A 22326-nucleotide genomic window follows, 5' to 3' on the forward strand; every position below is an offset into this window, starting at 1 on the left:
TTAGGGGCTGAGTCTGGAGCAGCTGCGAGACCCCCCTGCCCGAGACCCTCAGAGAGCAGGTAGGAGGGGAATTGGGGAGTACAGGGTGATTTGGGGAGACACAGAGGGATTTGGGGTCACACAGAAGGATTTGGGGGGACACAAAGGGATTTTATGGGGTGAACAAGGATATTTGGGGGGGCACAGAGGGATCTGGGATCACATGGAGGAGTTTGAGATTACACTGAGGGATTTGTGGGGACATGAAGAGATTTAGGGTGACACAGAGATTTTGGGGGGAATAGATGGATGGGGGGGCAAAGAGGTTTTTGGGGGGGATGAGACTTAGGGGGGTACGAGGCAATTTCGGATCTCCCTGAAGGTTTGGACAGGTAACACAGAAGGATTTTGGTGGGGTACATGGAGATTGAGGGGGGCAAAAAAGGATTTGGGGTCACACTGAGAAATTTGGGGGGCACAGCAGAAACCAAGATGCAAACAATCCTTTGGAATTGTTTTGGAATTGTGGGGGGAGGCGGTTGTGGTTTTCTGCTGCTCAGGGGGGTCCTGGGGTGTTTTGGGGTGCTCAGGGCCTCCCTTGACTCTGCAGGAGGCCCCATGGAGCAGGACGAGCCGGACGTGGTGGAGCTGCAGGACTCGGATGAGGGGGACGTGGTCCGGAGGGTCTTCATTGGTGAGGGGGGGACCCCAAAAGTGGATGGGGGGGAATGAGGGGCTCCAGATAACCCAGAAAAGCAGTACAGAAAATTTTGGGGGGATCCAAATACTTTTGGGGGGGCTGTAGGAAAATTTGGGGGGCCCCAGGCACCCCAAGAAGGGGTGCAGGCAATTTGAGGGGCTCTAAGCAAATTTGGGGGGGCTCCAGATGCACCTAGAAGGGGGTAGAGGCATTGGGGATGGGGTTCAAGGCACTTCTGACATCACTGGAGAGGGGTAGAAGCGTTTGATGGGGGCTTAAAACACTCCTGAAACGGTTCCAGACCCCCCAAGAAGGGGTTATTGGGAATTTTGGGGGCCTTCAGGTACTTTTGGGGGGCTCCAGGCACTCCAGGAGGGGGCATAGCCCCTTTTTGGGGCACAGTGAGCATTTGGGGAGGGGTTGCAGCCCCTTTCTGGGGTGCACTGGAGAGGGCTATAGCCCCTTTTTGTGCCCCCTTTTGGGTCCCAACAAATATTTGGGTCAGGGGTCCAGCCAATTTTTGGGATCCAGTGAACATTTGGGATGGATGTCTGGCCCCTTTTTGGCGCACAATGAATATTTGGTCAGGGGTGCAGCCCTTTTTTTGTCACAATGAACATTTGGGTCAGGGGCCCAACCCCTTTCTGGGGCCCAATAAATATTTGAGGAGAAGGCCCAGCCCCTTTTTGGGTCACAACAAACATTTTGAGGAGTCTCCAGGCACCCTTTTAGGGCGCAATGAGCATTCAGGGAGGGGGCCCAGCCCATTTTAGGAATACAGGAAACATTTATGTTAGGGTCCTAGCCCATTTCAGGGTCACAGCAAATATTTGGTTTGGAGGTCCAAATGAGACCAGTGAAAGCCCTTCTGTGCTCTCATGTCCCCCCAGCCGATGACGGCATCGTGAGTGACGGCGAGGCCGAGGTGCTGCCGCACGAGATCATCCGCACGGTGATCCCGCACAGCCCCCTGCGCCCCCCGCCGCCCCGCGGGACCCCTGGCCCGGCCCCGGGGGACTCCGAGGAGGGCGGGGGGCGGCGGGGCGGGGGCCGCCAGCGCCCCTTCATCTGCAACGAGTGCGGCAAGAGCTTCAGCCACTGGTCCAAGCTGCTGCGGCACCAGCGCACGCACACGGGCGAGCGGCCCAGCACCTGCGGCGAGTGCGGCAAGAGTTTCTCGCAGAACTCGCACCTGGTGCAGCACCGCCGCACCCACACCGGAGAGAAGCCGTACAGGTGCGGCCACTGCGGCAAGAGCTTCTCCTGGAGCTCCAACCTCATCCAGCACCAGCGCATTCACACCGGGGAGCGCCCGTATGGCTGTGCCGAGTGCGGCAAGAGCTTCACGCAGAGCAAGAACCTCATCAAGCACCAGCGCACCCACGCCGGGTCCGGGGCAGCGCGGCCGCGGCGCTGCGCCCACCCCGCCGGTGCCCCGAGGGCTCTGAAGGGGCCTCGGCCAGGGGGCGAGGGCGAGGGGCCTGCAGGGGCCGAGGGCGGCTGCGGGCAGGAGCCGCTGATCTGCGTGGAGTGTGGGGAGAGCTTCGCCCGGAGCGCCGCGCTCAGGAGGCACCGCCGGGGGCACCGCCCGCTCTTCGTGCCCTGAGGGGACATTGCGGGGACAGTGCCCGCTCTTTGTGCCCTGAGGGAACATGGGGACGCTGTGGAGGGGGCACAGGGACATTGGGGCACTGTCCTTGCACTGCTAGTGGCGCCACCCGCTCTTCGTGCCCTGAGGGAACATGGGGACACTGTGGAGGGGGCACAGGGACAGTGGGGCACTGTCCTCGCACTGCTGGGGGCACCGCCCACTCTTTGTGCCCTGAGGGGCACGGGGACAGTGGCACCGGGACATGGGGACACACGGATAGTTGGGGCATCATCCGCTTTTCATGCCCTGAGGGGACACCCTGGTGGGGACACAAGGACTGTTGGATAATGCTCTGGCAGAGCCTGTTGTCGGAGACCAGTGGGGACACACAGACAGTGGGCCACCCTGGTGGGGGACACAGGGACTGTGCTACAGACAGGAGACATGGTGCCACCATGTGAGGAGACACAGGGAGTGTTCCATGGGCAGGACGTGGTGACAGAGCTGGGGTCACACGAGTTATGCCACAGGTAAGGGAATGTGACACCAAGCTGGGAGACTGTGGGGGGGCACCTGGACTGGGACAAGGACAGGACACAGTGACTCCAAGGTGGAGGACACACAGGACAGAGTGACACAGAGCTGATGTCCCCAAGCCTACCCCGCGCCCTGTGTCACCCTCGGTGCCCCTCGCTGTTCCGTGTCAGTACCACATCCCAGAGCTGTAAATAGGGGAAGGGACACGGGGAAAGGGGGGGGGGGGGGGGACGGTGACACCGGGACCCCCCTGTGGGGTGTGGAGAGGGCATGGACAGGGCTGGGCTGTGAATAAAGTTGTGTTTTGGGGGAACTGGGTGTTGGTTTTAGGGGGTGACAAAAATGGGGGGGGACGTGGCGGGGGGGAGAACCCTGGGAGAGAGAGTTGAAATCCCTGAGGGAGGGAGGGCAAAAAGCCCCCAGGAGGGGAGTTTGAGGGCCTCAGGGGTTTGGAGAGTCTCGGGTCAGTCTCTGCAAAGCCCGAAAGGACAGGAGAAGTGACAGAGTGAATTTGGGGGTCAAAAAAGGGGTCTCAAAACTTGTAAGGGATTGCAGGGAGGTCCCAAATTGGAAGGGTGTCGGGGGGACCCCAAAACCGAGAAGGGTGTTGGAGGGGCTGTTTCAGGAGGTGGCCGCCCACTCTGGGCATATATTTTTCTTTGATTTCTTTTGCTTTTTTGAGAATGACTTTTCTGTGGTCATCAATTTTCAACAATCTGATATATTAAACTTTCCACAAACACCCCCTTCTCTGGCCAATAAATAGTCTAAAGCCAACTTATTCTGATACACTACAGTTTTTGTTTGGCTTGGCTGACTTGATATTAAGTCTAATGCCTGGGCGGCTCCATTTGCTATCATTTCTATAACTGCTTGGAGTCTTGTAATACGACTCAATAGATAATTTGGGGTCAATACAGAATTAAATTGCTGTGCTGGTTTTACCTTTTTGTTTGTTATTTGTTTTTTTACCAAATCTTGAACCCTATCTTCAAGAATAATTTAAAACAAATCCATCTCTCTCCCTTTGGACATTCAATTCCAAATCTATTACCACTTTTTCCTAAGTTTCTTTTAATCCAATAATTTACTCCGTTTTGCCTACAGGTTCTTAATTTGGATGGGTTATAACAGTGGCTGTTGACATAGGTGGGTGTAATAAAGGAGGAACTTTGGTTTCTTTCCATGTGATACTTTCTGTAGCATTTGTGACACAGTCTTGCTGGTATCCCTAAAGGGAAAAGACAACAAATGAGTGCCAAAAACAGGAATAACAGAGGTCCAGTATGGCTTATACTCCCACCTCCCATGCCTGTGAGGTTGCAACCCACAGCAGGTTTATTTGATCTTCTCAGTGGCGAAATACAGAGGCCAATCTGGTTTTGCCCTCTATTTCCTTGTCACTTTCTCTTAACTAATTTCCAGGCAAATTGTTTTTGACACCCTTTAACTGTGGTCTCTTACTGTTCCTCAGGTATCTCTCATTCAACAGGCACTAATAATTCCCATCCACAAAGCTAAGTTATTACTTTACCACTTTTTGCAATAAGAGCATGAATTTTGTGAACTACAATACTGATTATTCTCACAATTCAAGCATTTACTTATAACCCAGCTAGCATGTCCAGTATTGGAATGAATCAAATAAAGTTTACTGATGGAAATGGTAATTCCCCTTTTCCCCTGTACAATTCTCAGGCTGAGGTCAGAATACAAAAACAGTCTTGATCTTTCTGTCTGAAGTATTCCTCCCCGAAGGAGATGTTTTATTCAGGCAGTGCTTGAAACCAGTGATATAAGCATTATCTTATTTCTTAATTCACTGTTATTCTTTGTACATTTCTTGGATCATTTGGCTTTTTCCAAACTATTACCACTCAGTCCTCATTGGAAAGTCAGTTTGGTATCGCCCGGTTTCAATGTGATAGTCCATTCCTCAGGTTTCTTCACAAGTCCTTTGATTCTGCTGGCATGAATTCACTCTCTTTCCGTGATTCTGATTGTTGCTTCGGCAGTACCTGGAAAGGACTTCTTAATAGCATAGTAATAAAAGAAAGATAATACTGCATTAACTTTTACCATTCGCTTTTCTTCCAGACTCTCTGGGTTTAGCTAAAAGCTTTTTCCACAGCAGCCCCTTCTTGTTCTTTCCAGCTGTGCTAATAGCTGCAGAGGCAAATCCTTTTTGTGAGTTAGAGCTAGTTAAATTAGAACACCTGGACCAATTTTAACACGAGAGGTATTACATATATTGCTTTTTACTTTTTGGGCAGCATTTATTGTTTTAGCCTTATAATCCATTCTTCAGGAAAAAAACCCACTTTTTAGGGCTAGGGTATTTTTAGGGTTTTTGAGGGAATTTTTAGGGTCTTATCAGGGCATTTTAAGGATTTTTGGGGTATTTTTAGAGCTCTTTTTGGACTATTTAGAGTATATTTAGGGATTTTAAAAGGTTCTTTGGGCATTTTTAGGGGTGTTTTAGGGTTTTTTTAAAAGTAGGGTATTTTCAGTGTATTCTAACAGTATTCTGAGGCTATTTTTAGGTTTTCATGGGGTTTTTAGGACATTTTGAAGATTAGGGGGGTTTCAGAGAATTTTTGGGTTTTTCTAGGGTCGTTTCATGGCCCAACACATGGAGACTGAGGGGCAGCTTGAGGGGCACTGTGGGGGCTTGAGGGTGACAGAGGCTGGGAGCTGAGGGAGGAACAGAGAGAGGGGACAGCGAGTGACACACAGAGATGCCGAGGGTGGCAGGGGCAGCTGTAGGATGACACAGAGAAGCTGGGGGCTGAGGGGCAAAGGAGAGGGGTTAAGGGTGACACACAGGAGCTGAGGGCTGGGGGGCAGAGGGACGGCTTGAGGGGTAAAGGGAGAGGCCTTGAGGGCTGGAGAGTGGAGATCAGGGGTACAGGGTACATGTACCACCCCTCCCCCCAGCCCTAACCTCAGCCTAACCAGCCCCCCTAAAAACAGCCTTTTCCCCCAACAGCAGCACAACACAGCAACCCTGACAGCGAGACCAGACAGCAACCCTCACACACCAGGTCAATGACAGAACGCTCAGAGGACAATAGACCCACTGCAAAAAGGTAGGGGTGACGTCTGTGGGCTAGACAGCAAGAGGTTCGGAGACTGAGCACGTCTTTTTGAGTTTTTTTCCTAGGATTTTTAAAGGTATTTAGGAGATTTTGGAAGAGACTTTTCTGGGACTTTTCAGGGTATTGTTGGGGCTTTTTCAAAGCCATTCTATGATTCTTTAGCATATTTTGAAGATTATGGTCAGGGTCAGAGGAAACACCCTCTGAAAAGGCAGAGTTTTAGGACTGCAGTGGAATGCTTTAGAAAGGGGCCAGCGGTGGCACAGCGGGTCGGGTCCCACACTGCCAGTCCAAAGGTTGTAAGTTTTAGACCCAGCTAAGTTGTTGTGGTTAGGGTTAGATGCTCTCAGGTTTGGTCTGGGAGAATTTCTGCACAGAAAAACTCACCCCCTGAGTTTCCCGATGCCAGTTTGCACTAGGAGGTGCTTGGCACTGCCAGGGCAGCCCGAGTTCTCGGTGGGGGCAGCTTTGCTCCTGGAGAAATCCTGCGCCGGCCCTCTTCCCTGTAAAACCAAACTCACTCCTGCTGCGTGTCGACGTCCATCCGCAGGAGGCACGTGGCACTGCAAGGGCAGCCAGAGTTCTTGGTGTCAGCAGCTGCGGGCTGTGAGAAATTGTTCTCTGCAGTTTTGGAGGCCGAATCGCAGTTTCAGCCATGGGCACACAGAGAGGAAAGGCTGTTAATTTCCTTAGAAAGGAAAGTCTGGCACTCCATGGTTTAAGGGGCAGACGAAGGGCTGTGTAGGGGAAGGAGCTCCTCACAGGACCTTTCTTCACCTCAACACCCACTCCAAGGTCTAGCAGCCCCCCGTGTGACCAGCTGCTTTCAGAGGGTTACCCGGGCACACCCGCACAGGGAACTGCTAGGCCAGAGGGGGTAACAGGGGTATCCCAAGCGTCTCTCCAGGAACTATGGTCGGAGCATCCAGCACGGACTAGGGAGCAGCCAGACCCACCCGGGCACAGAGCATCACTTTGAGAAAACGCCAAGGGAAGAGCCCTTTTGCCAAGGGGCAGCATCTGAGCAGGCCAGGCAGCATGTGGGGTTCCAGGAGAGGGCTTTCAACTTTCCCCTTTTACTGTGTCAGTCCCTCTCCAAAGCCCCAGACCCTCCAGAGCAGTCCCAGAAAGAGAAGGGTTATTAGGAGAAAAAGGGTTTAGAAAAAAGGGAAAAAGCTTCCTTTTCCATTATTTTTTGTGTTCAAACTGGTAGGGACTTGGATTCCCCTGCAATTTTAATGGTCTCAGTTGAAAGAATCCCTGCCTTTTCTATGCTGTTAGAGGTGTTAATTGACAGGGAGTCCCCATTCTGTATTATTTGGCAGTTTAAAAAGAAGGGGAAAATCTTGACAATATTTCTTATGGGTTTGAATTAAGGGTAGCCACCCCCTTTTTGTTGTCCTGAGGCCCAAATTGAGGGAGAAGGCCAGCTATCCCTCCATCCTAAGGGTTTGAACTGAGGGAAAAATCCTTCTTTTTTCATCACTGGAGAGATTTAAAGTGTGGAAAGCCCCTCTTCTCTCAATATTTAAGGAGAGCAAATTAAACAGCAGAAACTCTTTATTTGCCATTGTATTACCTTCAGTAGAGGTAACTGCCCCATTTCCTCTTTTTCTGGAGTTCACTGGAAGGAAGCTCTGCCTTTTTCAGCATTTTAAGGGTTTAAAACTACATTTCAGGACACTTCTTTCTGTGCTGTAGGACCAAGTATCTCAGAGAAGGATGAGCCTGACATGCACTTAACCCTTACACTGCCTGGGAGGCTTTTATTTTTCTTATTTTTACTTATAATGTAGATAGCCTAAATTAGAGGTCCCAAGGAGACTTAGACTACTCATATCATTAGTATTCTTCTCCACCCAGCTTAGTCACATGGGAAGTACTACTTAGTAGCCACTAAGGAATAATTGTGTAAGTTAACAGCAAATTACCCAATTTATCTAGTTATGCTGCCTAAACAGAAAGTTTTATTTCTTACCAGTTTTCTGCCCTTTTGCTGCCAGTAGTTGTTGCAAAAAAGAAAGTGCTGTTATTTTTCTGAAGAGTTTTCTTCTATAACAAGCCCTTCACTCCCCTTGAATCTGAGTCAGAGGAGCCAAACAGCTGCAGCTGCTCTGAGGGCTTTTATACCCGGTGAGATTCGCCCCCTCCCTTTTCCCGGGTGCCATGGGAACGAGAGGCGGGCACAATCAGGGGTATATTAACCCCAGCCTTGGCTGAGGGGCTTCATTCCCTCTCTGGGATGTGCTGGGGTAAGAGCTCTCCTCTCATTTCAGTGAAGAGGCTCTTTCAGCTCGTCTCAGCTTGTTTCCAGCAGGTGGGCATCTAAAGCACAGAGGCTTTGAAGATTTTGTGAAGTAAACAGCATGGAACACAGGGAGTATTTAGATTCATGATTTTGGGTTTTGTGTTTAGGGATGGTAAAGTGCATTTTTAATTTCTGATTTTGTTCTTGTTTTGTTTTGTATATTTTTTTAGGAGGAGTGCAGCTTCCAGAGATTCCTGATTGTGTTAAGTACAACACTTTTTCCCCCAAGGAGCTCAACTTCAGGTCCAGAGCTATAGCCGCGGTCACCCGGCAGTCCGCTTCCTTCTCTAGGCTTGCCGAGCCTCTTGGGCATCCTCTTAACTGCTTTGGCCCTAACTTCCTTTAATGAGCTACATTTCATCATCACGTGCTGTCATCATAGGGCTTCCTTTCCCTTGGCCTCATTGGCCTCTGGCTTGTCTTGCGCTAGGACTCTCGGGTCCCTAAGGGGAAAGTGCCAAGCAGTTGCAACCTTTCTCTGTGTTATGTCATCTGTGTCTATGTTATGGTGTCTGTGTTACGTAGTCTGTGTCCGTTGTCTTCCACGTCACAGGCCTTTGTTACATCTCGATGCTTTATCGGCTCTCTTCTGTGCCATATAGGCCATGTTCTACTCACATTCCTTTCCAGATATCCCTTATTCCAGCATCTTTACATTTTTACTCGTTGAGACAGGAATGTCTCACAGGGACAAGATGTTCTCATCCATCTTCCTTCTCACTACCAGCTTTGGTAGTGCCTTTTTTTCCATTTTCTTGGACTTCTAGAGGGAGCATCTTACACCCTCCTCACGTGACTGCAGTAGTTCTATAGGTTCCATCTTCTCCAAGGGTATAGGGCTCAATAAGTAATCTTCCAGAGAGTTATCTTAAGTCGTGGTTTATATTCTGTGTTCCTATGTTGGCTTATGGTGTATGTACTTACATTGCATGTACCTATGCTGGCTTATACTGTATGTAAGTGCATTGCCTTATATTGTCTGTACTTACGTGTATGTAAGCATGTCGCCTTATATTGTGTGTACTTACACTCTATGTACACTTGCACTGTATGCGTCAGTTTATATTGTGTGTACTTACACTGTACCACTTATGATCGGAGCTGCCCTGCCCTGGCCTGTAGTCACAGTTAGGTAGAACAGTTATAACAACTTTACGGTTCATCTGTGTTTTGTGGGATTTTGGGTAGAAAAGTTATCAGTCCAGAGTGGGGACAAGTCCTAGCTGTCAGCCACTTGTTGACCCTTCCTGTCGTCTCACAGGTTCCCGAGGCTGCTGATTTCCCCAGGATCTGCCATTTACCTCAAGGAATGGCAGCCAGAAGATGTGTCAAAGCACCTTCTTCAGCATCTCAGGTAAGGGCCACAGCGAGCATGTAAGTGGAAGGAGTGTGTGAGTGTGTGTGAGAGCACGTGGCTGTGTCTATCTGCTCATCTCTGCGTGTGTGAGCGCCTGCTGACTGGATTTAACCTTGTGTATATGACTTTTGCTTTTCAGGTTTTGCAACTCATTGTTAAATTGAGAATAAAAAATCCCCAACCGCCTTCCACCCTGGCTGTTTTTTTTTTTTTTTTTGGTCCCGGCCTAGTAAAAACCCAGAAAAATACCCCAAGATAAGCTAAAAAAGACCCAAAAAACCCAGTAAAAAAACCCAAGATGGGCAAGAAAAACCCAAGAAAAAACCCAGAACAATCCCAGGGAAAAAACCTCAAGAGGAGCTAGAGCAAACCCAGGAAAAAAAGCTAAAAACCCCCAAGATGGGCAAGAAAAACCCCAAAAAAACCAAGAAAAAAACCCCAACATGGGCAAGAAAGCCCAGGAAAAAAAACCCAAGATGGGCAAGAAAAAGACCCAGAAAAAAAAACCAAGATGGGCAAGGAAAAGATCAACAAAAAACCCAGAAAAATCACAGAAAAAAAACCCAAGACAGGCAAGAAGAATCCCAGAAAAAAACCCCAAGATGGACCAGAAAAAACCCAGAAAAAAACCAAGAAAAAAAAACAACAGGAAAAAAGCCGGAAAAACACCCCAAGATGGCCAAGAAAAAACCAAGGAAAAACCTCAAGATGAGAAAGAAAAAACTGTCGTAAAAGGTGCCGTGAAGCGCGACTGTCGTAAAAGGTGTCGTAAAGCGCGACTGTCGTAAAAGGTGTCGTAAAGCGTGGCTGTCGTAAAACGCGACTGTCGTAAAAGGTGTCGTAAAGCGCGACTGTCGTAAAAGGTATCGTAAAGCGCGACTGTCGTAAAAGGTGCCGTAAAGCGCGACTGTCGTAAAAGGCGTCGTAAAGCGCGACTGTCGTAAAAGGTGCCGTAAAGCGCGACTGTCGTAAAACCGGCCGTAAAGCGCGACTGTCGTAAAAGGCGTCGTAAAGCGCGACTGTCGTAAAAGGCGTCGTAAAGCGCGACTGTCGTAAAACCGGTCGTAAAGCGCGACTGTCGTAAAACCGGTCGTAAAGCGCGACTGTCGTAAAACCGGCCGTAAAGCGCGACTGTCGTAAAAGGCGTCGTAAAGCGCGACTGTCGTAAAAGGTGCCGTAAAGCGCGACTGTCGTAAAAGGCGTCGTAAAGCGCGACTGTCGTAAAACCGGCCGTAAAGCGCGACTGTCGTAAAAGGCGTCGTAAAGCGCGACTGTCGTAAAAGGTGCCGTAAAGCGCGACTGTCGTAAAAGGCGTCGTAAAGCGAGACTGTCGTAAAACCGGCCGTAAAGCGCGACTGTCGTAAAAGGTGTCGTAAAGCGCGACTGTCGTAAAGCCGGCCGTAAAGCGCGACTGTCGCAAAACCGGTCGTAAAGCGCGACTGTCGTAAAAGGCGTCGTAAAGCGCGACTGTCGTAAAAGGTGTCGTAAAGCGCGACTGTCGTAAAACCGGCCGTAAAGCGCGACTGTCGTAAAAGGCGTCGTAAAGCGCGACTGTCGTAAAAGGCGTCGTAAAGCGCGACTGTCGTAAAACCGGCCGTAAAGCGCGACTGTCGTAAAAGGCGTCGTAAAGCGCGACTGTCGTAAAACCGGCCGTAAAGCGCGACTGTCGTAAAAGGTGTCGTAAAGCGCGACTGTCGTAAAACCGGCCGTAAAGCGCGACTGTCGTAAAAGGCGTCGTAAAGCGCGACTGTCGTAAAAGCTGCCGTAAAGCGCGACTGTCGTAAAAGGCGTCGTAAAGCGCGACTGTCGTAAAAGGTGTCGTAAAGCGCGACTGTCGTAAAAGGTGCCGTAAAGCGCGACTGTCGTAAAAGGCGTCGTAAAGCGCGACTGTCGTAAAACCGGCCGTAAAGCGCGACTGTCGTAAAAGGTGCCGTAAAGCGCGACTGTCGTAAAAGGTGTCGTAAAGCGCGACTGTCGTAAAGCCGGCCGTAAAGCGCGACTGTCGTAAAAGGCGTCGTAAAGCGCGACTGTCGTAAAAGGCGTCGTAAAGCGCGACTGTCGTAAAAGGCGTCGTAAAGCGCGACTGTCGTAAAAGGTGCCGTAAAGCGCGACTGTCGTAAAAGGCGTCGTAAAGCGCGACTGTCGTAAAACCGGCCGTAAAGCGCGACTGTCGTAAAAGGTGTCGTAAAGCGCGACTGTCGTAAAAGGTGCCGTAAAGCGCGACTGTCGTAAAAGGCGTCGTAAAGCGCGACTGTCGTAAAAGGCGTCGTAAAGCGCGACTGTCGTAAAAGGCGTCGTAAAGCGCGACTGTCGTAAAAGGTGTCGTAAAGCGCGACTGTCGTAAAAGGTGCCGTAAAGCGCGACTGTCGTAAAAGGCGTCGTAAAGCGCGACTGTCGTAAAAGGTGCCGTAAAGCGCGACTGTCGTAAAAGGCGTCGTAAAGCGCGACTGTCGTAAAACCGGTCGTAAAGCGCGACTGTCGTAAAGCCGGCCGTAAAGCGCGACTGTCGCAAAACCGGTCGTAAAGCGCGACTGTCGTAAAAGGCGTCGTAAAGCGCGACTGTCGTAAAAGGTGTCGTAAAGCGCGACTGTCGTAAAACCGGCCGTAAAGCGCGACTGTCGTAAAAGGCGTCGTAAAGCGCGACTGTCGTAAAAGGTGCCGTAAAGCGCGACTGTCGTAAAAGGTGTCGTAAAGCGCGACTGTCGTAAAGCCGGCCGTAAAGCGCGACTGTCGTAAAAGGCGTCGTAAAGCGCGACTGTCGTAAAACCGGCCGTAAAGCGCGACTGTCGTAAAAGGTGCCGTAAAGCGCGACTGTCGTAAAAGGCGTCGTAAAGCGCGACTGTCGTAAAAGGTGCCGTAAAGCGCGACTGTCGTAAAAGGCGTCGTAAAGCGAGACTGTCGTAAAACCGGCCGTAAAGCGCGACTGTCGTAAAAGGTGTCGTAAAGCGCGACTGTCGTAAAACCGGTCGTAAAGCGCGACTGTCGTAAAGCCGGCCGTAAAGCGCGACTGTCGCAAAACCGGTCGTAAAGCGCGACTGTCGTAAAAGGCGTCGTAAAGCGCGACTGTCGTAAAAGGTGTCGTAAAGCGCGACTGTCGTAAAACCGGCCGTAAAGCGCGACTGTCGTAAAAGGCGTCGTAAAGCGCGACTGTCGTAAAAGGTGCCGTAAAGCGCGACTGTCGTAAAAGGTGTCGTAAAGCGCGACTGTCGTAAAGCCGGCCGTAAAGCGCGACTGTCGTAAAAGGCGTCGTAAAGCGCGACTGTCGTAAAACCGGCCGTAAAGCGCGACTGTCGTAAAACCGGCCGTAAAGCGCGACTGTCGTAAAAGGCGTCGTAAAGCGCGACTGTCGTAAAACCGGTCGTAAAGCGCGACTGTCGTAAAAGGTGTCGTAAAGCGCGACTGTCGTAAAACCGGCCGTAAAGCGCGACTGTCGTAAAAGGCGTCGTAAAGCGCGACTGTCGTAAAACCGGCCGTAAAGCGCGACTGTCGTAAAAGGCGTCGTAAAGCGCGACTGTCGTAAAAGGTGCCGTAAAGCGCGACTGTCGTAAAAGGCGTCGTAAAGCGCGACTGTGGTAAAACCGGCCGTAAAGCGCGACTGTCGTACAACCGGCCGTACAGCGCGACTGTCGTAAAAGGTGTCGTAAAGCGCGACTGTGGTAAAACCGGCCGTAAAGCGCGACTGTCGTAAAACGTTCGATACGTTCTTGATACACTTCTTGGCACGTTCCAGAATGTTCTAGATAAGTTCCAGATATAGTTCTATGTATGTTCTGTATATGTTCTAGATATGTGTTAAGTATGGTTCTGGATACAGTTCTAGGTATGGTTCTATGTTATATAGAATTATGTATAATATATATTCATAATATATAATATATACAATATATAATTCTATATAATGTATATAATACTATATGTTAAGTATATATTCTATTTACAAATATTAATTGGTTTCACTCCGAGGATGAATTGAATTTGGCTGCTCAGTCATGCCACAAGCCGGTCCTTCACCTGAATGGATGTGCTTGCTTGAATGCTGGCCTGTGCCTGATGGCTGGAAGGCAAATGAAACTTTCCCTCACAAAACTGTGCAGTGGTATCATGGCTTGACTGGGAAAAAATAATGTAATTTCCTATGCCCGTTTGAGTTACTGATGATTATTTTCAGATTCAGAATAGAAGCATAAATTGTCAAAGCAAAATACCAGGTGAGAATTCTCTGAGGAAGAAGGAAAAGCCAGGCGTTTTTATAATCCCTAAAAGTTTGTGTTTTGAAGAATCCAAACACAAACTTAACCCTTGAGCATTTATGTTTATACAATTCATTGTACTCACAGGAAACAACATTAGGAATTGATTACTGCTGGTATCACCCCCTTCATAGCTGTGTGGACTAAGTTGATTCCAGTCATGTACAGAACTTGTGGCATTTTACTTCTACAATTTTAATTGTTATCCCAACCTCAATTTGAACCTGAAATGTCACCAGACTATCCTTTTTAGGTTAAAATAGAAAATAAAATATTGGAGCCTTTTGACTTCAGTAGTCTCACTCTGCTGAGTTTTCAGGATCCGTCTGTAAATTAGTTTGGCTTTCAGCTTCCACTGTCCATAACATGTTCACTGTTCATGATTTTAACTTCAGACAGGGAACTGATGTTCAGGCAAAAATGGATGGTTTAACACATAGCTCTAGATATAGCTCTAGATATATAGAATTAGATATAATATATATTAATAATATATAATATATAAGATGTATAATTATATATAAGAATAGATATAATATTACATATAAAGTATATATTCTATATGACATATATTTCTATGTATACTATATATTTCTATACATATTTTCAACTGCTTCTCAGATGAAAATGATTCAAGAACACTCCTCTTTCCAGACCAGTGACAAAATTGGATTTTCAGCAGAACAAAACACATGTGAGCTCTCAGGTGGGGAGCTCCTGAGTCCTGAGCCCCCAGCTGATTCCAGTGCTGCCTTCTGTCTAATCCCAGCCTGTGTTGGCAACCTGCCCTCCCATTTCAGCAGAAATTCAGAGAGGTGAGCTGGAATCACTGGGCACAGCACAGTGGCTGGAGCTCATCAGCCTGTTCCATACAGGAACCAGCTCTAGCAGAGTTATTCTGCTCCTGTGGTGTGCTCAGCTGGGCTGAGGTGAATCAGTCTGTTTGAATGGATTGCCTGGGAGCATCATGCAGTAATAGTCTCAAAGTGCATTGTCACCATATCCTTACCTGCTCAAGGAAAATTCCCTGGAGCTTTGAGTGCTAAGAACATGGAGTGCATGGAGGAATGGTTTCCTTCAGACTCTCTGGTTTCCCAATATGTTTTTGGTGGCGACTGGTTCACGGAGAGGATGAGAAACAAGTATGATGTTCTGTAGAAGAAGGTTTATTAGTTCTGTTGGTCTCTGACTATATTTCTGTTATTAATTTGTTTTAGTTAGTAATTGGACAGGTCACCTGTGCATAGGACTGGGAGTTGTTATAACTCCTCTAGGTGAGGCTGTAGCATGTTTCTTCAATCCTTGGCATAGAGAGGAGTCAATACCATGTTATTTAATGGAGGCTGAAGAGTGTTTGTGCTCCTAAAATATTTGAGACAAGGAAGATCCTATCCATAGTGATTTGATAAAGGACAGGGATCCTGCCCTTTCTGTCTGTCAGTGCTGACTCACATGTGTTGGTTATTTGCACCATACCACTGCCTGTGTAGCTCTTAAGACCCCCTTAGGCATCCAGACACAGTCTGTATCTCAAACAGCCTAAAAATTCAATGATGGGATGAATTCTTTTGGAGAATATTTTTCTCTTATTAGGTTCCTGTCTCAAGTGAACAAACTGCTTGATTTACAGCACTGTTGTTTGAGAGGTTCCCTTTTGTAGCTGAAGATTCGTGTAATTGCTACTTTGCAGCAAATAAAAAAAATTTCTCTGGTTCAAACTGCAATTTGACTATTTCTGCTGCGTAGAGCCCATTATCAGAGCCTTGATGAGGCGCAGAACAGATTTGGATGAAAATGATGAGATTTGGATGAAATGGCCCTCCATCAGGGCAGGCTACAAAGATCCTCCTCTTTGAGGTATTGGTCCTTTTGATGCATAAAATGCAGGAAAATTTGATTGAAAAGTGCAAGTTGATGAGTAAAAGAGAATTCACAGTAATTGTAGTGAAATGAAAAAAGAAACAAGGCAAAAGCATTGGAAAGAAAATGTTTAATTGCATGTAATTACTTGATGTGGGTTTCAGTCAGGGAAAAAAGGAGAAAGGAACATGCTAAATAGCGCTGGTGTGGCAATTACTCTTTGATGATTTTCTCAAATGACTGAACTTTGTGTATTATTAAAAAAAATAGTTTCTAAATAGAGGAGAAGGGGGTGAAGACGCGGGGCTCTGATGCCATTGGGGCACCCCGAAGTCCCCAGGAGAGGGAGCCCCGCTGCAATGCAGGAGCAGGTGTGTTCTCATGTAATATTGAACAAATTATAAATATAAATATGAAAATTATAAACATGAAAATATTTTTAAAATACTTAAATAAAGCGGGTTTTCTTTATTGGTCAATAGGCAGGGTTTTGATTGTAAAAATTATAAATACAAATAATAAAAAGGTAGAAATCTAAGTTTAGAAATATATAATAAATACATACAGATAAATATAAAAATTAAAAATACAAGAAAAAATTAGTTGTAGCAGTAGATATTATACATAACTTAAATAATAATTTAAATCTATTTTAAAATTTTATATATATAATATATCATTATTAATGTAATACATCCAAAGAAACGATAAATTAAAATATGAATGTATAATTATACAAAGTATAAATAAAAAATATTTCAATATCCTTTAAAAGAAGGGGGGTTTTTTATTTATTTCGTTAGAGACGGGGTTTTTATTTGGAATAATGAAAGTATTATAGAAGTATAAAACTAAATATAGAAATATACAGTCAATATAGAAAGATATTTGTAAAAACACGAGCGAACGACGTGTCCTTTGGCCAAATGGAACGAGCTCAGCCGAACCAAGGCGAGACCGGCCGAACCTGACGGGCTCGAGCGAACCGAGGCCAGGCTTGCGAGGCTGCCTGAACGGAGCCGAGCTCAGCCGAACCGAGCCCGCTGCTCTCGTGCGCGCTAATTAGCGCGAGTGCGGCCACAGCCCAATGAGCTCCTGTGCCACCCCGCGCCCCGATCGTGTCCGTGCGATGGCCGGGCCGCCCGCGGGACGCGGCAGCAGGAGAGCGCCGAGCCGGGCGAGTTTAACGTGAGGCGGCGCCGCTTGCCCGCCCTCGGGGAGGCGAGTCGAGCCGAGCTCAGCCGAACGCGCAGAGAGCGGCTCCGAGTTGGGCCGAATGAGGCCGAGCCCCGCCGAGCGCGCAGAGCGGCTCCGAGTTCGGCCAAAGCGAGCCGAGCCGCCCCGAGCGCACAGAGCGGCTCCGAGTTCGGCCGAATGAGGCCGAGCCGCGCCGAGTGCGCAGAGCAGCTCCGAGTTCGGCCGAAGCGAGCCGAGCCGCGCCGAGCGCACGGAGCGGCTCCGAGTTGGGCCGAAGCGAGCCGAGCCGCGCCGAGCGCACGGAGCGGCTCCGAGTTGGGCCGAGGCGAGCCGAGCCGCGCCGAGCGCACGGAGCGGCTCCGAGTTCGGCCGAATGAAGCCGAGCCGCCCCGAGCGCACGGAGCGGCTCCGAGTTCGGCCGAGGCGAGCCGAGCCGCGCCGAGCTCACAGAGCGGCTCCGAGTTCGGCCGAATGAAGCCGAGCCGCGCCGAGCGCACGGAGCGGCTCCGAGTTCGGCCGAGGCGAGCCGAGCCGCGCCGAGCTCACAGAGCGGCTCCGAGTTGGGCCGAAGCGAGCCGAGCCGCGCCGAGCGCACAGAGCGGCTCCGAGTTGGGCCGAAGCGAGCCGAGCCGCGCCGAGCGCACGGAGCGGCTCCGAGTTCGGCCGAGGCGAGCCGAGCCGCGCCGAGCTCACAGAGCGGCTCCGAGTTGGGCCGAAGCGAGCCGAGCCGCGCCGAGCGCACAGAGCGGCTCCGAGTTGGGCCGAAGCGAGCCGAGCCGCGCCGAGCGCACGGAGCGGCTCCGAGTTCGGCCGAATGAAGCCGAGCCGCGCCGAGCGCACGGAGCGGCTCCGAGTTGGGCCGAGGCGAGCCGAGCCGCGCCGAGCTCACAGAGCGGCTCCGAGTTGGGCCGAAGCGAGCCGAGCCGCGCCGAGCGCACAGAGCGGCTCCGAGTTGGGCCGAAGCGAGCCGAGCCGCGCCGAGCGCACGGAGCGGCTCCGAGTTCGGCCGAGGCGAGCCGAGCCGCGCCGAGCTCACGGAGCGGCTCCGAGTTGGGCCGAAGCGAGCCGAGCCGCGCCGAGCGCACGGAGCGGCTCCGAGTTGGGCCGAGGCGAGCCGAGCCGCGCCGAGCGCACGGAGCGGCTCCGAGTTCGGCCGAGGCGAGCCGAGCCGCGCCGAGCTCACGGAGCGGCTCCGAGTTGGGCCGAAGCGAGCCGAGCCGCGCCGAGCGCACAGAGCGGCTCCGAGTTCGGTCAAAGCGAGCCGAGCCGTGCCGAAGAGGCGAGTCCAGCCGAACGCAGCCGACAATAGCCGAGTTCAGCCGTTTACAGCCGAATTTAGCCGAGCAGCTGTGAGCCTTGCACGGTTGAGGTGAGCGTGCATCATTGCCGGCTTGGGATTGAGTGAAATGCACTAAGGAAACCAGCTCTGGAGAGGGAGGCAGGGAAATCCTCTCTTAACGTTTACCAATTCTTCCGTCAAACTCATCACGGCAGGACAGCGTGAAGACTGAAAGTGTAAGAAGATGTGGAGGGAAACAGAGAATCTGACAGGAGCATCGAACGCACAAGTGCACGAATTTTGCTTTTTGCTTGGATGTAAACTCAGAAGTTGTAAGGAATTAGGGAATGAGAAGGGACATTTCAGAAGGAGAAGAAGGAGAAGAAGTTGTTGTTGCAGTCCTGGCAAAAGCTTTTGTTCCAGCTAATAAAAGAAGTTAGTTTAAATTAAAAAAAAAAAAAAAGTGGTTTCTTTTTTCTTCACTATTATATTCATTGGTGGTATATGGTGTGTTGTTTTATTTCTTGGTGTTATTAGCTCTGTGTAAATTGTTTTTTGAGTCAAGCTAACTTTGCATGGGTTGTTTTGTATTTGAGGTAGGATCAATTTCAATAGGTTTCTTTCATAGACTTCTGATAGGTATTACTGGGATTTTGGTTTTGTTTACTGTATGCATAAACATAGAGATTTGGTAGGGCCAGCTGGGCTGCTGGAGTTTTGGGTGTGAATTTATGAGATGGCTTTTGTTAAACACAGAATAATTATGTAAGGTAACAGCAAATTACCCAATTACCCAATTGATGTAGCTATGTAACCTCACCACAAAGTTTTATATCTTGCCAGTTTTCTGTTCTTCTGCTCCAAGTAGTTGTTGCAAAAAAGAAAGCACTGTTATTTTTCTGAAGAGTTTTCTTCTATAACAAGCCCTTCACTCCCCTTGAATGTGAGTCAGAGGAGCCAAACAGCTGCAGCTGCTCTGAGGGCTTGGTGGGATTCGCCCCCTCCCTTTTCCCGGGTGCCATGGGAACGAGGGGCGGGCACCATCAGGGGTATATTAACCCCAGCCTTGGCTGAGGGGCTTCATTCCCTCTCTGGGATGTGCTGGCATAACAGCTCTCCTCTCATTTCAGTGAAGAGGCTCTTTCAGCCCATCTCAGCTTCTTTTCAGCAGGTGTTACTGGGCATCTAAAGCAACAGAGGCTTGGAAGATTCTGTGAAGAAAACAGCATAGGACACAGGAAGCATTTAGGTTTGTGATTTTGGCTTTTGTGTTTAGGGCTGGTAAGGTGCTTTTGTAATTTTTGGTTTTGCTCTGGATTTTTTTTTTGGTTGGATTTTTTTTGGTGGAATTTTTGGGTTTTCTTGTTATCTTTTTGGTTAATTTTTGTTGGTTTTTTGGGTTTTTTTGGTTTTTGGAGGTTTGGTTTTTTGGGGGGGTTTTGTAGGTTTTTTTTTTGGTTTTTGTTGGGTTTTTGGGGTTTTTGGTTTTTTTTTTCTTTTGCTTTTGTGGGTTTTCAGGTTTCAGTTTTTTTGTTTTTGGTGTTGTATTTCTTTGTTGTTTTTTGGTTTTTGTTTTTTTTTGGGGGGGAGGGGAGGTTTGTATATGAGGAGTGCAACTCCCTGAAATTCCAAACTCTGTCAAGCACAACAATTTTTCAGCAGATTCATCATGTCACAAGAGGGATCTGCCCAGTGTCAAGGATGATGTTTGAGGTTGAGGCTTCAGGTGAGTTGAGGATTGTGACTGGGAGAGGGAGGGTGAGCAGGTATCTAGTTAGGAGTTATTGTGGGCAGGGTGGGGTTTGCAGACAGCAGGGTGAGAAAGGGTGTTTATTTGTTTATTTGAGGACCCCCCCCCCCCCCCCCACAAGGCTTCTCAGAAGCCTAGCAGAGGCATTGCCATGTCTTGCAACACACAAGGTCATCCACTGCACTCACAGGAATGCCATTTAACTTTGCCTTTCTCTAACCCAGGTGCCACTCCCAATGAAGGCCACAGCCTTGGAATCAGGATGAAGCTGGAGCCTGAAGGAGCCAGGCATGGTCAGGAGAGGGCAAGTAGCTGCCTTGCTGGGATTTGGCCCACATAACTCTGGACTCATACTTTGGTTTTGGTTTTCTTTATTGTAGCTGACCGAGAGGCTGACAGGCCATCACAGAGCCCTCCGAGGCAGACTCATTTCAGGTGCAACGTGGATCCACATCACTGATCATCCAAAAGATAAGTCGGGGGCCACGGCCTGGAGATGGGAGAGTAGTGGGTTGGGAGTTCTTGGGGCAGATTTAAAGATTAGCAGAGGGAAAAGCAGTCTTTTCAAAGGGCTTCATAGGACAGCTAAAGGCAGAAGCTCTACTTTTGATGGCAGGTTTCAGGCGGGCAGTGCAGAACAGCTCTGGTCTGTCTGGTGTACCGTGTTACCTGGTGTGTCTTTGGGGTCCCTTTTGCCTTCTCCCCTCGAGGCCCTCACCTCAAGCATGACGTGTTGTGTTTCATGTCCCCCTGTTTGTCACGTTCTGTGTCACGGGTGTCTGCACACATTTGTGCCGGAGCTGTTCTGCCCTGCCGCACGGCCTGCTGCAATGGGACAAGCCTGGGGAGTTGAAGTTTGTAATGTGGGGTGTACATGGGCTCTAGATGCTATTCCTAGGTTGGCATAAGGTGCTTGCAGCTTGTGAGTTATCCTGGTGGTGTTTGACATATGTTTTAACTTTCTTTCAGGTGCAGATGCATTGCATCCTTGGCAGAGGGTCAGGGTTAGGAGGTGCTGGGCCTTCTTAGGAGCACAGTGAGTAGGAGACTTGTGGGGTTTTGGCTGATGTGGTGCCAAGGTCAGGCACTGATGTTTGGTTCTCTTTAATACAGCTGTCTGAGAGACACCAGCCGGGTGCCAGCAGGACCTTCCCAGGTGACAAGGTGGCCTTTCTTTGCACCTGAGACAGACTGGCATCCCCAGATGTCTGAGAGATAAGTAGAGGGCTCTGACCCACAGAGGGGGTGGGAGCAGGGTGCTGGTTTGGGAATTACTGGGAGGGGTTTTTGAGTCCAATTTGGAGTTGGGGGGTGTTCATGTAGTGGCCCCTTAGGCCCCATAAAAGCCAAGTCTCACTTTTGATCACAGTGCTGATGTGTGCAGGGCAGAACAGTCCCGGTGTGTCTCGTGTCACTTGTCTGTTGTGCATTATGTGTTGTTTGTGTATCCCATGTCTTGTACCTTAGGGGGCCCTGTCAGAAACCTTGGCATCATTGTTAGCATCTGTGATCTCTGCATTCCTTGGCCTGGCACCCAGGCCATAGAACTTTTGACTCGGGAGCTCAGGCAGGCATCAGACTCTCTTCTCTCTTTGGAAGCATCCAGTCAGGTGTCTTGTCAGGTCTTGTTCTGGGCTGCTTGGCAGCTGTGCCCCACCTGGATCCATTGTGGTGGACTAGGACTTGAAAGAATGTCATGACAGGTAGAGGATTCTGACCATAGGATTCCTAGGCATCCATCTTTGCTGTTCTTGGAATAAATCATTCAGTTTAGCATCTTCTTCCTCCAGGGTTCTCTGAGCCTCATCAGCTCACCATCGGTCTCAGCTTGGTCATCTTCTTTTGCAATCTGTCAGTCCTTGCAGCCATTTTCCTTGCCCAGGGATTTCTGTCTGTGTTGTGTCCATTGTTTGTCCTGTCCTGTCTGTCCTGTGTCACGGGTGTCTGCACACATTTATGCTGGGGCTGCTCTGCCCTGCTGCAAAGCCTGGTGCAATAGGAGAGGGCCCGGGGACTTGGAATTTGTAATGTGGGGTGTAGTTGGACTCTAGATGGGATTTGTGGATGGACACAGGATATGTGGAGCTCATCAGTTGTCCTGCAACAGTTTGACTCTTGTCCTAACTTTTTTTCAGATTCAGATGGATTAAATCTGTGCCAGAGGGCCCCATCCCGGGTGAGGGGATTGCCCCGAGCAGGTGAGGCCCCATTTGTCTCTGCAGCAAAAGTGTATATGGTGACTGTGTTACAGCTCTGTTCTTTGTCTTTCTTTTTAGGAAGTGAACCTGGATACCTGCAGCCATGGTGAGCAGTGGAGAGAAGTGGTAATTATTTCTCAGCTCTCAAGCACAACAATATTTCAGCAGATGCATCATGTCACAAGAGGCATCTGCCCAGTGTGAAGGATGATGTTTGAGATT

At 49.3% G+C, this 22326-nt stretch overlaps 1 protein-coding gene across 1 annotated transcript; it reads left to right on the forward strand.

Moving 5' to 3' along the window:
* Positions 1-413: 413 nt before the first annotated feature.
* Positions 414-2667, forward strand: LOC128949877 (zinc finger protein 787-like). Its single transcript, XM_054294748.1, has 2 exons — positions 414-673; positions 1570-2667. The coding sequence occupies exons 1-2, from the start codon at positions 472-474 to the stop codon at positions 2283-2285; spliced, it is 918 nt and encodes a 305-aa protein (XP_054150723.1). The 5' UTR covers positions 414-471; the 3' UTR covers positions 2286-2667.
* The last annotated feature ends 19659 nt before the right edge of the window (positions 2668-22326 follow it).

This window comes from Melozone crissalis, unplaced genomic scaffold, assembly GCF_028551555.1.
Source record: "Melozone crissalis strain CALT ecotype California unplaced genomic scaffold, PUWL_Pcris_2 ptg000322l_1, whole genome shotgun sequence".
Taxonomy (NCBI): Eukaryota; Metazoa; Chordata; class Aves; order Passeriformes; family Passerellidae; genus Melozone; species Melozone crissalis.